The sequence below is a fragment of the Emys orbicularis genome, chromosome 3 (assembly GCF_028017835.1).
Source record: "Emys orbicularis isolate rEmyOrb1 chromosome 3, rEmyOrb1.hap1, whole genome shotgun sequence".
Taxonomy (NCBI): Eukaryota; Metazoa; Chordata; order Testudines; family Emydidae; genus Emys; species Emys orbicularis.
This window is the reverse complement of record NC_088685.1, coordinates 16,522,046-16,539,327: the sequence shown is the minus strand read 5'-3', so window position 1 is coordinate 16,539,327 and position 17,282 is coordinate 16,522,046. Positions and strand designations below refer to the sequence as shown.

The 17,282-nt window shown below is 39.1% G+C and overlaps 1 protein-coding gene across 4 annotated transcripts in view; it reads left to right on the top strand.

The window, feature by feature from the left end:
• Positions 1-17,282, top strand: part of SUPT3H (SPT3 homolog, SAGA and STAGA complex component) — a 465,872-nt gene that overhangs the window by 329,603 nt on the left and 118,987 nt on the right. For all 4 annotated transcript variants that reach the window (XM_065400530.1, XM_065400529.1, XM_065400531.1 and 1 more), the window contains 3 exons: positions 9,764-9,850; positions 14,345-14,435; positions 16,535-16,671. In XM_065400530.1, the coding sequence (XP_065256602.1) occupies positions 9,764-9,850; positions 14,345-14,435; positions 16,535-16,671 (315 nt within the window). The remainder of the gene's footprint in view (positions 1-9,763; positions 9,851-14,344; positions 14,436-16,534; positions 16,672-17,282) is intronic.

Genomic DNA, 17,282 nt, shown 5'->3' with positions numbered 1-17,282 from the left:
GATCACCTCTTCTACATATTTCCTCCTATTCCGCTTGTTCAGAATGTCCTCCTCAAGATCTGGAGGGACGGAGCCTCGGTAATTCTGGTGGCACTAGCCTGGCCAGGACAACATTGGTACACCATGCTGCTGGAGTTATCCATGGACACCCCAGTCCACCCTGCCATTGATTCCAGACCTGATCACTCAGCATCCCAATCTCGAATCTCTCCACCTCACAGCTTGGAAACTATGGTTGAATCCGTTGGAGCTCACATGCTCAGACCTCGATAGGGAGGTTCTTCTTGGCAGTAGAAAACCAGGGTTACCTACTTAGCCAAGTGGAATAGATTCTTGATTTGGGGCTCGCAGAGCCGTATCTCTCTGATGCAATCTTCAATACCCTTTATCTTGGACTACCTGCTAACTGCTTACTGCTCTATTTGTCATGGAAAGTGGCGTTCCTGGTCACAATAACTTCAGCTAGAAGGGTGTCTGAGCTCAAGGCCCTCACATCTGACTCTCCTTATACCATCTTTTACAAGGACAAGGTGCAGCTTCGACCGCACCCAGCGTTCCTCCCAAAGGTAGTCTCTCACTTTGGCACTAACCAAGACATTTTTCTCCCAGTCTTTTTTCTGAAGCCTCATGCTAACAGCCAGGAGTAAAGGCTCCAATCCCTGGACATTCGGCGGGAACTGGCTTTTTATATTGAACAAACAAAGCTGTTCCACAAGTCGAACCAGCTGCTTGTCGTGGTGGCCGACAGGATGAAAGGTCTCCCGGGGTCCTCCCAAAGGATATCATCGTGGATCATGTCCTGTATCTGGGCATGCTATGACCAGGTGGAGGTCCCTTCTCCCACGCTGATGGTGCATCCTACTATAGCACAGGCTTCCTCGGCGGCCTTCCTGGCCCAGGTCCCAATCCAGGAGATCTGTAGAGCGGCAATGTGGTCCTCGGTCCACACCTTCACTTCCCATTATGCTATTACCCAGCATGCCAGGAACGATGCAGCATTCGGCAGAGCGGTGCTTCTATCAGTGATCCCATGAACTCTGACTCTGCATCCTAGGTAAGGCTTGGGAGTCACCTAATTGGAATTGACATGAGTAAGCACTCGAAGAAGAAAAACCAGTTACCTACCTCTCATAACTGTTCTTCGAGACGTGTTGCTCATGTCTATTCCAAACCCACCATGCCTTCCTCTCTGTTGGAGTACGCCAGCAAGAAGGAATTGGAGAGACGGTGGGTCGGAAAGGCCCTATATGCGACGCCATGAAGGTGTGACTCCACGGGGCGCCTGGGCTGATCCAACATGTACTGCTAGGGGAAAACCTTCCGGCGACTGTGCACACGGCGGGCACACACCTAATTGGAATGGACATGAGCAACACATCTCGAAGAACGACAGTTACGAGAGGTAGGTAACCGTTTTTTCTTGAGTGACTTGTAATTCAAGTCACATTACTTGAATTTTATCTTAAGTATTTGGTCTTCTTTTTGCAGCTCTCTGGGAAAGTCTTTTTTGGTTCTGATATCTGCTAAGCCAGAAGAGTACAGTCCCTGTCAGTTCTCCTTTCATCACATTCCACAAGAAAGTAGCTGAATGATGTTTTGATTTTCATTTGAAACATTTTTTCCCCCTCCCTGGTAATCTTTTGTCAGCCTCAGGCATAACAATAATGTGTTTAATCTTCATTTTCTAATAGGTGAATGTGTATTAATTCCCTGGCTTATGACAAAAAAGGAAACCAGACAAGTGTTGCTTAGTTTTGTATTACATTGCGAACATTTTCACATAGCTCTGCTTTATATATCTGTAAGGTTTGCTCAATCTACAGTTTTATATGGGCTAAAGCCTCCCCAGAGTAACCCTGCTGAAGACCACTGGCTAGCACCAGCATAAGAGAGAATAGTATTTATTTAGTATCTTGCATCTAATTTGATGAAACAAGTATGGAATAAATATTATTTTCCTATATAATCAATTTAATGATACAGGATTTGAATAAATGCTTCTTTGTGTAACAACACAGGGAGGAAACATATTCATATGCTCACAATGATGCACATAACATTAGGATAGAATGTAAGACAACAAAGAACAATTTCTTCTACTTTGCAAAATTAGTAATCACATCAAAATAATCCTAAATGGTGCCCGGCTTTGGCTGTCAGGTGTGTTTGAAACCATAGGAGAGGAAACTGATATAATGTAAACCTCACGTGCTGGTGTGCATAGCATAATAGACACTGTGGAAAGAATAGAAATAATTAGTGCAGAAGAAATATATTTAAACTAATAGCTCAAATATCAGAAAACATATAATTTATTCATTGCTTAAGAGAGCTAAATGATTATTTAAAAAAATTCTACAAGAATGGTTCAGTTATTTATTTCTAATAACTTTATAAATTAATTCGTAAGGAAAAGCAGCATTATGGAATCATGAAGGGCAGTCAGACACATTTATCTAGATGCAATGTGTCCCTTAAATACACAACTTGGAACTAGCTGCATACATACTGATGCAAAAATGGGAAGTCAAAGAGTAGGTGGTTTCAGTATTATTTCTTTTAATATTTTCAGTACTTATTTAGGCTGGGATTTTCAGAGGAGCTGAAAGGAGCTAGGCACTCAACTCCCATTGTCTTTCAGTGGGACCCCAGTACTTATCCCAGTATCTAGAATGTATCTAGTGGGTGGGATAGGTGCTCTGAACCCAGCAGTTTTCCCCTCCTGCCACAAGTTTCACTGCTGGGGGTGGTGGTGATGGGAGTTGATCTTGGAGTTAACATCTTTCTGAACCAGTATTTCAAGCATGCAGACCCATGCAGACATCACTGCACCATTTACATTCAGATCACATTTTTCAAACTTTACTTCACAACTGTAAGAACTACAGAGTTTGTTTTTGTTTTTAATATAATGAAAGCTTCAATTTTTGATCCATATTGGCTTTTAGACAATACCAACAATGCGATACTTTCTTTCCATGTAGATTGCAAAGATTATGGACATGAAAATATTAGACCTCCAGCTTTAATTCCAGAATTTAAATGGAAAAAATAAAGAAGGGAAATTACAATTTAACTTGCTGAAGCTTAATTTAAAATTTGAGAATTGTTCATACTATCCTTAAAGTTCTTCTGTATGTTTTAATATTTGAAAATTGTAAAAGCAGAATTTTATTTTAGAAGTGTGGGTTCATACATGCAGTTAAAATAGTAATATAAAAACAGACTTAAGAAATATCACAGCAGACCCTTTGACTTAAGGCTTGACTTCTATTGAAACAGCAATATGTGTACAGGAATGATGGAAGTAATTTTAATAAAGTAGTGTATATGTGCTTCCATTACTTAATTTGTTTAATGTAATAATAAATCACTAATTATTTGCATCTATCAACAAGTAGGTTTGATAGTATGGAAAGGCTTAGGAAATGGAGATTCACTTCCCCCCCCTATTTTCTGTGAGTGATTGTAGTTTAACGTAATTTGTTTTATACATCTGAAATGGGGAGAAAAAGGTGGCTGTAAGGAACCCCCTCACACTCCGCAATAGGCTATCAGCGTCCCTAGACCCTGCCTGGCAGTGGAGAGCAGCTACCACTCCCTCCTCCTACTCAAGTGGACAGGGAAGTGGGGAGAGCCTTTAATACCAAGTAGAGGGAGAAGTAATCTGCACCAAGAAAAGGTTGGCACCATTTATTTCCCCATGGAGCAAGGGTAACACAGGGACTGAAATGAGATTCAACAACACCAAACATGCTGAAGGCCACATCTCCTCTGCCCCTTTTTCTTCCTGTAAACATATGCCTGCTGCTTGCTGACTTTTCCGTTTCAGGTCTGCTGATGTTACTGGTAAACGCCCTCTTACAACATCTGAGAAAGTATGTGTACAATCAACAAAACAGTGAAGTTGACTATGTCCAACATTTTGTCAAGTGCACAATACAAACAGACCGGCACAATTTGCCACTATTCTCTCTCCATTACAGTAATCTTTAGGATTTATTTTTATAACAATAGTAGATTTTAAAATTTTCAGATGAAAATGTGAGGATAGTTTCTGGATTCCAGCTAATGTGTTCACCGTGCAGTTCAGGAGAGGGGGTGCAAAGGTTCCTCCAGGCACACTGCAATCTGAAGGCCACTGTGCGCAGGGCTGGTTCTCCCCACCGTACAGTAGAATAATCTGAAGACTGCTCTGTGGCATCTCCACGCCACCCTTTGGGATGATTCCCCTGGAGCCAGATAGGCTGTAGGACCAAGTAGGGCTGATGAAACAAGAGGATCTAGTTCTTTCACTAGAACAACTGAAAAATTAGTTTTTTTTTTTTTTTTTTTTGTATTCTTACAAATACTTGTCTGTATTAAGGTATTTTCAAGGCCACTTCTAGGACACTTTGGTTTGTTCCATTGGTGGTAGTTTGATAATTCATGATGGGGGCCTCTGGGAGTTACTGTAATAGAAACAAGGCTAATAACAAGGAAGTCAAGTGACTTGCCAAAGTTCCTGAGTGAGTGGCTCACTAAGATGTAAAGCCCCAAATCTGTTCAGATTCCTAGTCCTTTATGTTAATCATGCCACCAAACAGCTTTCTATTTTCTTATTGTCCTCTTTACACCTTAAACTGCCTGCTGATTTTTAGTACAGAACAGAGAGCTAGATCCTGAAACGTGTAGAAAGATAAAAAGGAAGCTTGAAGGCTCAAAGAATTGGTAATTGCTGCTGCTCGTTTATGTTCGACATCACTGCTCTGAATACGGCATCTGAAAGTTATCATCTGATGGCTGCTATGAAGGAATAGTGAAATAACTTGGTGATTTCTGTCTAGCTACCAGATATTCACATTTTTAAAAACATCACAAATGATACCCTTGAAAGCAGTGTCTCATCAGTGTGTCCAAGGACTGATTTGTCATGGAGGCCGAACTAAACTCCCTTAGTCTAGATTAGGATTGAGAATCATGTCACTACCTCTAATTAAAGTGCTGAAATTCACCGTCTGAGGAGGGCTAGCAAAAGTCTATGCACCACTAAAGATCTCAGAATAGAACACGGCTTTATTCTCCCAAGTTTGGCACCCTGGCACCTGTTGCACCATTAAATACACTTCAAGAAAATGTATTAGCCTTGAGAATGGCTTCCTAATAACTGAAAAATTAATTGAAATCCATCAACCTGCAAATGAAGTTTACTTTTTCAGAACACAGTGCAAGGATTTAGTCATGCATTTAAAACACTGTGCCCCTACTAAACCTTCCCCTACTGGTGTGCTATGATAATAGACCACATAATGTAATCGTGCGCACAGTCACTGTGTCTCTTTAAAGCCTACAGTGCTGACTTGTAAAAAAACTTTTTAATATCTTTCTCTAGTACATTAAAACTAGAATTTCTGGATAAAGCTTTATTTGCTCATAAAAACGGCATATGAAAAAGCCTAAAATTAAAAACTGTGTTTACGTCTAACACTTACGTGCCTTCAAAGTATACTGGAGTACTATGTACAGAATATACTAAAAGCTACTTATAGTACTGAACCCCTGAGTTCATAATAAGCTATTGCTGCACCTTTTTGGCACAGTGGAAGATGAAAAGAATTATTATTTTTGATACATGCATAAAAAAACCCCAAGTTGTAACAAGATGAACTATGATCTAATTTACCTGCATATAATGAAAGCAAAAACATAGTTTCCTAAAGCATTATTTTTGGCTCTGACCACTTTAAAGGTATGCAGACGTTAGCACTTAGCCTTTCTTAGCACCCTTCTTTAATGTAGTTTAAGAATTATAATGATTGTTTCACAAATACAGCCTGTTAAGTTTCCAGCCTTTTATCTATTTTGTTAAAATATTTTCTTTAAAATGTTTGCCGGAATTGTTCGTTGTGAAAAAATTCATTGTGAAAAACCAGACAGTATTGATTGAGGTAACTGTTACTGTCACAGCAAAGAGTACTCCTTTAATCAAATTTATAATGTGCAGAAGTTACAAAAAGAAAGAGAAAAATAAATAGCCCTAAGGTGACTATTAACATATTCTAGTTAAATCATTAAACCAGTGATTAAGTTTTAAAATATTATTCCCCAGTATTTCTTCTCAGATTTTAAAATATAGTTACAGTATATACTACTTTCTTTGTAATGTGCAAAATTGTAAAATACACTTAGTTTTCATGAACTCATTTTCACTGCTATAATTAGGGTTATTTCAACACTTTCATTTTCAGGGAGTCGTAATTTGACTGTAATAAAAATATAATCAGACTCTGAGGTCTCAATTTTTTTCTAATTTTGAGAAAATTGGGCTTGCCTTTTTCCCCCCTAAAAGGCTAAATATGTTTGGGTGCTTCCTGTGCATTAAAATAGCTCAAAATAAAATGTTTTCAGATATTGACTGAGCATTTTTAATAATTTAAAGATTAAAAAAATATTAACATACAGTAGCTTTGCACTCAGACTACAGCAAGTTCTATTCCTAGTGCCCAACCTGAGTGCTCTAATGAGAGTAGGGACTAGGGAACGCCACAGGATGATGGTGGGAAACAATCCTACATCTTCACCAGGGTTAGGGCAGCACTGATGCCACTCCACACTTGTTATGCAGCCTCTGAATGGGAATAGTCTTCATAGCCCCTATACTGCCCCCCCCCCCAACAACATGTGGGGTCAGTGGCAGTAGATCCATTTGCCCCATCACTGGCTGTTCCACCCTAAAAAGCCACTGCACTTGAGGCTGACTTTGCTCCCATTGAAGCCAATGGCAAAACTCCTATAGACTGCAGTGATGCATAGCTGAACCTGATGTTCCTAGGAAGCTGAGCTATACAGAGCTTGAAGTATATATCCTCTGTGCAATCCTGAAATCCCCCTTCCCCAGGCAACATGATCACAGGAGTTCTACTGAAGCCAGGGCCCTCAGTCCCTAGGAAGGGAAGGAATTGAAACATGTTGCTTATAAATAGTATCTCTGACAATCATATAGGACAGTTCATTACAATACAATTCTAGCTTTGCACTCAGATATTATGGTTGTATGAATCAATTATATGAAGGTTAACACTATAAATACATATTTTGCCCCAACCTGGACTATGTGGTGTATCCTTTTAAAAAAATGCCTAAATACATATTTACCTGAATTCCAGTTACTCAGGTAAATATGTATGTACCAGTTCAGAAGTAGTTATGGTCTCTCTGAATAAATAAATCATATTTTATAACCTTAAATGAAAGAATTATTCTCCTGTTTTGCCTTTTTTTTTCAAACTGAGGAAATTAAAATGCAGAGCTTTGTTGTGCTTTCACTAAATTAAGGAGGTGCACCAACCAACAAAACCGAGAAAATTCAATGATACGGCTCCTATTGAGTTGGTATGAACTAAGGACGTTAAGCCAGATTTTAATCTTGCTTGCACCAGTGTAAGCCCAGAATAATTCTGTTGAAATCAGTGGAGTTATTCTGGATTTCCTTGGGTGTAAATGAGACCTGAGTCTGGCCAAATGTGCTTCGTTTACACCATTATTTCATTGGGAAGGAAGTAGAAGCCTTATTTTAAATTATTTTTGTCACATTCATATCTTCATTATCATTTGAAAGAAGATTTGTTTGTAGTTGACCTAAATTAAGATGTCATTTTTTTGTGATTAGAAGAAGAGTGTTCTAAGGATAATGCAAGTGTCTTAAACTATGGTATTTTCTGTACAGAGAAGAGTTGCACTAAGATATCTTTTCAGTTTCAGTAGTTCTCCAATTTCCTATGATATTTGAAAAAGCTGTGTTGCATTATTGTCCATGCCAAGGTCAGTTTTTGAAACACTTATAAATGTATTGGCCCAAATTCACACATAGGGTAACTCTATTGACTTGACTTGAGTTACACCAGGGATAAATGCAACCCATTCTTTTTATATTTTTACCCAGCCTCTTTATATTTTATGCTGGAAATATAAGTACCTTGTGTGCCCTCAGACTAATCAGAATAAGAAGTAGTTTTGCCTTTGCCAAAAAATAGAACGATCATTTTTCACATTCTTACATTTTCCAGTTCAGTTTCAAGTAAGATTATGTTACTGTGACTTCTGAATTCCTGAAAACTCTCTGGTCTCTGTAGCTGTAAAGGCCCAAGTGAGCATTTCAAGGAAAAATCTGAAGCTTTTCATGCAGTATGTTTTGTGTTGTGCATACCAGATACAGTTAACGTTTTGTGTGCATGTGATTAGTGTGGAAAAAAATTAATGCAGTCCAGTATTATGATTTATGGACTGAATCCTTTGCCCACTGAACACTTGCCAAAACGAAAATCTTTTTTTTTCTCCTTTGGATATTAGAAACAGCTACTGTTTTTGTTGATCTTTTTAACTTCTGAATAGGTCTATTTCAAGACATAGCAGCATGGGAGCTCAGATTAATAATATACTTATTCAGCCAGTGATGCTGAGTGAAACCATTGCTAGCATGAGTATGAAGGATAGAATTTCTTCAAATTATTTTCAGGTGCATTAATGTATTTCTGAAAGTGGAGTATGGAGGCATTTTTGCATGAAAAGAAATGAAATTTATCTTTTTTGTATCATGTTGCAGGTGTACACATGAGTTTTAATGTAATTGTATTCCTCCCACCAGCTGAGAAAGACAGGGATGAAAGCAAACATCCTGTGATGAAATTCTCCTTACTGGAAAAATGTTTCCCAAGCTTGGGGTAGGGAAGCAACTAGTCCAATGAGAACTCTATGTCCCCCCACCTGGTATTCAAAGTGACTTCCAGCCTGATTCCAAGCCCATTGGATTCAGTGGAAGGAATCCCAGTGACTTCATTGGGTTTTGGATTAGGCCTCATTAGCCCAGCAACTTGTTATTTATCAGTTTGCCATAGGTTTGGTGTCGACTCGTGTTATGCTGTCTTTAAAATGGACTCCTTTCGGACTTGGAGGAGGACTCTTAGCCCAATTTTCTTGAAGCCACCCACTTTGCCGTTGGTGTAAAGGGGGTTATTTATTATATGTTGTGTTAAAGGCTCTTCTCAGGAGACCTTTGATCCATGGACAGAAGACTCAGTGGACTTGGAGGTCTTGATGTCCTGTAGAGGCACAGCCTTTAGGCCACAATGATTACAATGTAGATGAAGGCAGTTCTTTCTCTTCGCACTCTCGTGGCAGCCATAATCTAAGACTATGAAATTGCTCAATTCTTTCTTTGTGTCCTTCAAGTCTGAGTGAAAAAGAACATTCCTAGCATATGGATAAGATTGGTACTGTTGAAAGTGAAGGACTTTTCCCTAAACATTTCTTCATCTATATTTAAAGAATTAATGTTTGCTATTGCCCAGAAATTCTCAGCAGGATCAGCCAGCTAGTCTGCCCCCTTTATAGGAAGAGCTTTGCTTTTTACTTGTCCGCATTAGAGGACTCACGTCTGTTCTCTAGACTGCACTAGAAAATGACTTGAAGAAAAGAAACAGAGTAGAAATTACAATTGTATATGCCGAGAAACAAGAGGTTTTACTTTTAAATGCAGCATTATGATTATTGAGATACGCCAAAAGTTTTTCAGTCTTTATATAATTTATGGCTGGAATTTTGGTTAATGGGAGTTGGATGACCGACTCCCTTAGGCACTTTTGAAAGTCCCAGCCTATATTTTTAAGATGATATATATTTTCCAACATGTCACCACACAGTGTATTTATCTGAACTTATTTTGAAACCTAGTAAATACAACATATATTACAGAAGCCGTAGTTTTACATTTCTTTGTTTTTATTAGTTGCAGCAAGCAGCTGAAGTTTCTCAGCTGAGAGGAGCTCGAGTCATCTCTGCTGAAGATCTTCTGTTTTTGATGCGCAAAGATAAGGTACAGTAATAAGCTAGTCAATTTGTATTAGAATTGTAAGTTTGACAGTGTGTATGTTAACTTAATATGTTTACTTAGTTTAAACCAAGGGAGGCATCCTTATGAATAGCAATTTGTAAAAAGAATAATGTCGTCATAATTAGTTTAGTTTTAGTTTCTGGGATAACTTCAACTTATCGATAGATTTTTTTTCACTTGATTGTTTTCACCTGCACTGGCAGAGTGATGGCAAGTTGACCTAGTAGGTTGGTTTCATCTCAAATAATAATTTAGACTATGATAAGCCTTAGCTTCTCTCTCTCCCTTCCACTTATATCATTATCAATCATTATAACATCCTTCCACTTACCTGAACTCTGGATCCTGATGTGACACTTGGCACAGCTCTGTCCTTTCCCCTCTCTACATCTAGGATGTCAATAAATCATGTCTGTTTTTTTTATAATATTTCCCCAAATCATCTCTCTTCCTTCTCCCTCCCTCCCAAACAAGCTTCTAAAACCTTGGTTGATGTCCCATTCCTCTCTCATTTTGAGTACTGCCACCCTCAAACTGAAAACTCCAATTAATCCTGCATGCTGCAAATAAAATCATCTTCAACTCTCATTATTACGAATGTTTCCTCCTTATTTGAATCCTTCTGCAGGCCTCTGATCTCCTTCTACATCAAATTTTACATTTTCATCAATCAACATGTCTTATTGTATTTTGGCGTCCATCTTCCACAACCAGCTGTTGTTTGCACTGCCACCAAACATGAAATACCTTCTCTGATCCTGCTTGCCACTTCTCCTTCAAATCCTGCTCTTGATTAGTCTTCCACTGCTTACCTCCACTTCCCCTCTCTTACCCTCGGTTTCCTCAAAATAAGAACATATTATCTTATAAAAATAAACTGCAATATCTAACAGACTCTTAGCCAATTCAACGTTTATCCTAAAGTATTTTAAGGGAAGGAACTAACAAGATGTATATATGACCTTTTCTTTCTCATTGTCTACTTAGATTGTAAGCTCTTTGCAACATGGACCATCATTTCATTATTATTCCAGGGGCTACCAGCAACTCTGTTTTTAAGGTTGCCTTTTATAAGATCTCATTTTCAGTTGCTTATAACTTTGTCAAACTTTAACCATTTGGACTGAATTTTTTCTTGCCAAGTGTCTGCCTCAGGCTGAAATTTTGTGAAAAATTTCAACTACAATGGTGTAGGCTTTTCTGAGAACTAAGCTGGGGACAAATACACTGTTTTGGCCATGTTAAAAAAAAATCTGGTGACCTCTGCTTTGAGAAGCTCTAGTCCCTCCATTCTGTGAAATATGAACTTGAAATTTGGCAAGAGTGTGGTCTGTGTCAAGAATGTGCTTTTTGCCATCCCCATGAAAATGCACCCAAATTAGGTCAAGTTATAAGCCTTTGAAAAATAGTTTGCACAAGCTCAGTAGAGACCTCCTAGAGCTTAACAGATAAAAATTCTAAGGATTCCATCTCTAATGGGCATGCTCCAGCTGACGTGACTGAGTGTGACTTTCCGTACACGGGCGGCTCTGGGCTGGTGCAGGCCATGTTGGGCTGGGTACAAGAAATGAGACCAGGAAACCTGTCTCCTGTGCTCACAATGCCCTGCTTGCTGACGCGCAGCATGGAGGAAGAAGCTGCCTGATATAAATACAGAGGGGACAAGAGCCAAAGCGGGGGGGGGGGGGAATGGGACAAATTGGTACAAGGAGCTTGGGGGAACCCATGACTGGGACTGGAAGATGGGGTGTGGGGGGACTGGGACTGACTGGGCAAGGAGACTTGTATTGGGAGCAGGGGGTAGAGACTAAAACTGGCTGGGCAAGAAGACAGGAAATGGGAAGCAGTGTGACAGTGGGAAGGAGATGGTGTGGGGTGGGGAGACAGATCTGATGAGCTAGGATGTGGGGGACAGCTGGGACTGGCTGGGCAAAGAGACTGGGAGAAAGAACTGGATGGAAGGAGGAGCTTGGATGAGAAGGCTGGGAATGAGACAGGGAAGGGAATAACTTAGGTGAGGCGGTGAGGCATCTGGAGATGGAGGGAAGGGAGAAAGACACATTGGCGTTTCAGCCAGCCTGGAGGAACTGGAACTGACTGATCAAAGAGACTGAAGACAAGGAGCTGTGGGGTGGGAAGGAACTGGAATGCCTAGGCAAAAAGACCAGGACTGAGAGCAAAAGTTGGAGGGACAGTTTGGCAAAGAAATGGTAAAGCACAAGCCTGAAATGGAACCCAAGATTCCCGAGTCTCACCATTCCTCTACTGTCAGCAAATATCTATGAAACCTACTGGCACAGTGTCTCATTCCCCTCTAGTAGAGGATGGCTAATTACTACTGCTGTCAGTTACTCCGTTGGCTCAAATGGCAGAGGTCTGTGTGGTGGATCTGCAGATTCCAACCCTGATGATGATCCATGTGATGTCAGTATAATGCCACACAATGGATTTTTTAGTTTGCTTTTTAAGAAATTAGAAAGTTACATGCAAAAACTATGCTAAAAGAACTTTATTAAGGTTGCAAAGTCAAGCACTCAAAAGTAAGGAAACTGAACAATGAGTACAAAACAAAATATTGAGTAGCTGCTGATCAAGTAAGCTTTGTCCATCCAGTGCACCGAATGACGCAGGTGTCCTGTGGAAGAAATGGTATGTGGTCATGTAATTAAAGATCCATACTCCCCAGAGTCAAAATTAAGATTGCATGGGCAACTGTAAATCTGGCATTTCTGAACTTTCAAGTGCTTGATATTTCAACTTAAATAATGTTATTTTAATGTAGGATTTTTTAAATATAATTTCCTGCCTGTCTGTCTGTCTCTCTCTTCTCTCCTCCCTCCCTTGCTGTGAGATGAAGGGCTCCTATTCTGTTTGGTGTCTGCGCTGAGCTGAGGATGGGCAGCTGAGGCCATGTGCGAGGTCTGGGGTGGGGTAGTGTATGTTGTGATAAAGGGAGCCCTAGAATGGGGTCTATGCTGCTGCTGTGGTGTGGGACTGGCCTTAAAATGTTCATATTCTGTTATTGTTCTGGTATGTTGCCAAAAATTTCCTGAGGAATGCAAGCAAGAGAAGGGAAATGGTGATTTTAAACAGTTAAATATCGCAGCCAAACCTGACTGGAATTTTATGGGACAAATGAATGGCATAATTCTAGCCTCAAAGCTTTGTCCCTCCTGCGTTTCATAGGCTTGCTGCAAACAATGGAGCTGCTAGAGCTTCTCAGAAAAAGACTATAAGAATACTTTGTAATGGAAAGGGTTGTGGCAACCCCATATTTTGGTTGCTTCTATAATAAGTAGACAAATACAGAAATAAGGTGTACATTTTTGACAATGAGGGTAATTAACCACTGGAACAATTTTCCAGGGGTTGTGGTGGATTCTCCATCACTGACCATTTTTAAATTGAGATTGGATGTTTTGCTAAAAGATGCACTCTAGGAATTATTTTGGGGAAGTTCTATGGCCTGTGCTATACAGAAGGTCAGACTAGATGATCACAATGATCCCTTCTGGCCTTGGAATCTATGAATAAGTACTCTGGTCAACAAATGAAAGAATGTGGACTAAAAATGTTACAATCATTTTCATTCCCCAGGTTTACGAAGAGAACAAGTTTTCAAAATTCAAAAATTTCTTTGATTTTTTTAAAAATATTTTTCTTTTTTTTTCCTTTTCCTTTTCCTTTTTTTCTCTATCCCACTTTTTCTTTCCTTAATCACTACCCTTTTTTTTCTTTTGTCACTAAATAGGCTAAGAAAGGAGAGGGAAAGAAAAAACAATAAACCAAAGAAACCTGAAAAGCTGAGAAACAGCTACAGCTACAGTTTGTGTTTTCTGACTTTGTCAAAACACAAATTCTTGATAATTTTTCATTTTGAAAAATGGCCTATTTTTGACATATCATTTGAAAATTTTCATCTCTAATCATAGAACATGACATGCACACAGTAGCTGTTAGGCTTCCAAGAGGGTGTTTGAGGAGGTTGGTTAATGTGCAATCAGAGCTCCTGGAACTGTGTGTTTATAGGCCTAAATTTTCAAAAGTAAAGAATGATTTTGGATGCCCAACTTGAGATACCTTAAGCAGGCCTGATTTTCTAAAAGTGTTGAGCATCCACCTTCTGAAAATCAGACCCCTTAGTGATTTGGCACCAAAAATCACCAGTCACTTTTGAAAATTTAGCCCAGAGTCAATGGAATTTTTATCACTGCACTATAATAAATCTGTAGAGGGCCCAAATTAGCAACTGCTCACGTGGATGATTCCTTAAAGTCAATGGGATTTTCCATGCATTGAGCTGCTGCAAAATCAGAGATTCTGGATATATTTAGCAAATATTGCATATTAACTGAATAATATATGTACTTTCTCTCTGCGTACACACAGTGTGTGCTCTATAATGATCCCTATTCTGTAAAGCAACATTTTGTATACATTTTAATCATTGTCAATGTACTTTTTTCCCTCCCTTAGAAAAAGCTTAGAAGGCTGCTCAAATATATGTTCTTCCGAGACTACAAATCTAAAATTGTCAAAGGCATTGAAGAAGATGATCTCCTTGAAGGTAAAAAACCTTTGAGATAATTTTGCCTTTTTAAGGGAATAATCAAATTGTGCACTGTGTATCCCAACAGAAAATTATATACCCCCATCTAAATAGTTTTTGACACTCAAAATATTGGCTTAGTTGGCAAGTCCATTTAACCTTTTGCTTTTCCATTCAGACTACTTCATAAAAGTTCAATATTTCCATTCACCATCCAAATGATAAGTGGGACTGTTTAATGTCAGAACTGTGTTGAACTAAGAAACTGGTGCTGATTAAAAGGCTAATTGATTTCAGTATGTGTAATTTAAATGTGGCAGCTACAGTGTGCAAGGGAGAGGTACATGTCTTTGAAATTCATTTGAGTGGACATTTGTTAATTTATTATCAAGGTTTTTTGACATATTTTATGAAGCAACCATAATCTAAAGTCACTTAATGCTGATATATGACCAGAACTTTCTTCCTGTGTTGTTTGAAGTTTTAAGGAACCAATGTATAGTTTAAAGAATTGGAAACACTTTTTCTTCTCCATTTCATAAGCAAGTCACATAATTTATAACAAATGGGCATAACTTTTAATCTAAGCAGATTTTGGTTTTATCTTGGGCCGAATCTTCAGTTAGTAAATATCCATTTAACTCCACTGAAGTCAGGGAAGCTATGCTGATTTACACTAGCTGAAGAGCTGACCTCTCATTTGCAGATAGTAAGGTTAGACCCCATCAGAGGTCAATCTTTCTTACTTTTAATAGATACTTGAGGAAGGAGTCTCTTTCTGTTTTACACTTTGGCAAAACTTGTGTAACTTATCATGCCGATAAAGTCTCACTAAATTGAACTACATTGATTTGAATTAAGTAGTAAATTACAGTTTTCATAGCTAAATCTTCTGTAAGTCAGAAGCATTTGGAAATGCCACTAAAAAGTAAGTATTCCTCTTAAAATTAAGAGTCAAATTTTCAAATGCGGCTTTACAGTTGCAGCCATGAATTCTAAGCACACTGTATTTTACACATGCGGTGTCCGTTGTACAAAATGCATGTGCAAATGTAGTGCTGGAACTATAGAAGCCCCATTTGAAAATTTGACCCTCCTTTTTTGTGGTCTCATCTACTGTACTTGCTGGATTTTTAGTTTATATCAAAATGAGGTTCCCAGCCTTCATATAGATATGACATCCTGTGCCAGGATTTCTTCATGGGCTACTTAGCAACTGGCTTGTTGTCTTCCTTCCCCTTTTTCTTGTTTGTTTCTTTACTGGGAGGGGATTGTCCCCTTGGTAAATAGGCTGTGTCTCCAACTATCTCTCTAATTGACAGTGGGATAAAACAAGCTGTCTGTGGAGCCACGCCTGCTCTAATGCCAACAGTTTAGTTAACTCTTTACCCATGGTCTTCTGGAGTTTGGCTGAGGGGTGACCTATCTTATCTCCTGTCTTAGCAGCAAAGTTGCATTTTGAGGTTTGTGTGATGATTGCTTTTAGGACATAAGGTCCTTAAGATTGACTGATTGCCATGTATGGGTTTGGGAAGGAATTTTCTCCCCTATGTTACATTGGCTGAGTGTATTCATGCACATGAGAGAGGAGTCACCTCCCCAGGAAGATTCTGTGCAGATCAGTTGGTAACAAGAAAGGGTTTACAGGGGGCATATCAGTTATGGTTGGGCCTAGGGCAATTTTGGCTCAGGTGATTAGCTGGTAGTGCCCTGTTTGATATAGTTTACTTTCATAGTGCACTCTGGTTATGAAAGCCTGTGATGTTAGTAATTAATGTTGCAGTTTGATAAGTGGTTGTCAAGGCCTCGTTTTCCAAACTCTGACGTGTTTGGAGTCAGAAGGAGCTAAAGATGGTGTGAGGATATAAGTAAAAGCAGGCCCTCACAACTGTGCACAGGTACAGAGCCTCCCATGAGCAAAAATGTTCTTTTCCAAAGGAGGGTTTAAACCTAGTGACTAGAACATTTAGAATATATTTGTCATCAGAATGGGAAGCACTGTATTGTTCAAACAGGTCCTCACTTTTAATGTTATTAAAGTAGGCCTTGCAGATGTAAAGAGTCACAGATGAACTGAAGTAACAGACTTCTTTTTAATTTTGTTCACCTTTCTATAGACAAATTCAACAGTAGCAGTGTCAACAAACGTCAGAAGCTGGCTCAAGACTTTCTCAACTCTATTGATCAGACTGGGGAGCTCTTGGCTATGTTTGAAGATGATGAGATTGATGATGTTAAACAAGAGCGGATGGAGGTAATTTTTGTCCTTTTCCCTACAAGGGTGACCAGATGTCCCGATTTTATAGGGACAGTCCCGGTTTTGGGGTCTTTTTCTTATATAGGCTCCTATTACCTCCAACCCCCGTCCCGATTTTTCACATTTGCTGTCTGGTCACCCTATTCCCCACTCACATCCAATTCCAGAATAGAAAGGAAATGTGCAATAGATTTCATACATCATGTTGTTCTGATTTTTTTTTTCTCACCACTTTTCAAATCATTGATGCCTTTCTAGGTAGATAGTGTAAATAGAATCTTATTTCCATATTTCTTCCAAGAAGGAAATGTTTCTTGTTATCCTACCTATGCATGCTGAAAGGTAGGGGGATGGACTAGATGTAGTCATAGATCTTTCAATCCATCTCAGCTCTGTTTCCCTTGGATAGACAGCAAATTCTATTTCAAAATATTGCGGTTAGGATAGTGCCAGTTGTGAGGAAGTCTTTCTGATTACTCCTTTTATATGGGAAAATGTTTTTAAAGAATATATAATCAGCTTCCTTTTTCCATGTTAGCATAGCTTAGAAATAAAGTGGAAAAGTTCTGCTCCCACACCACACAGTCTTGAGCTTACCCTTCTCTCTT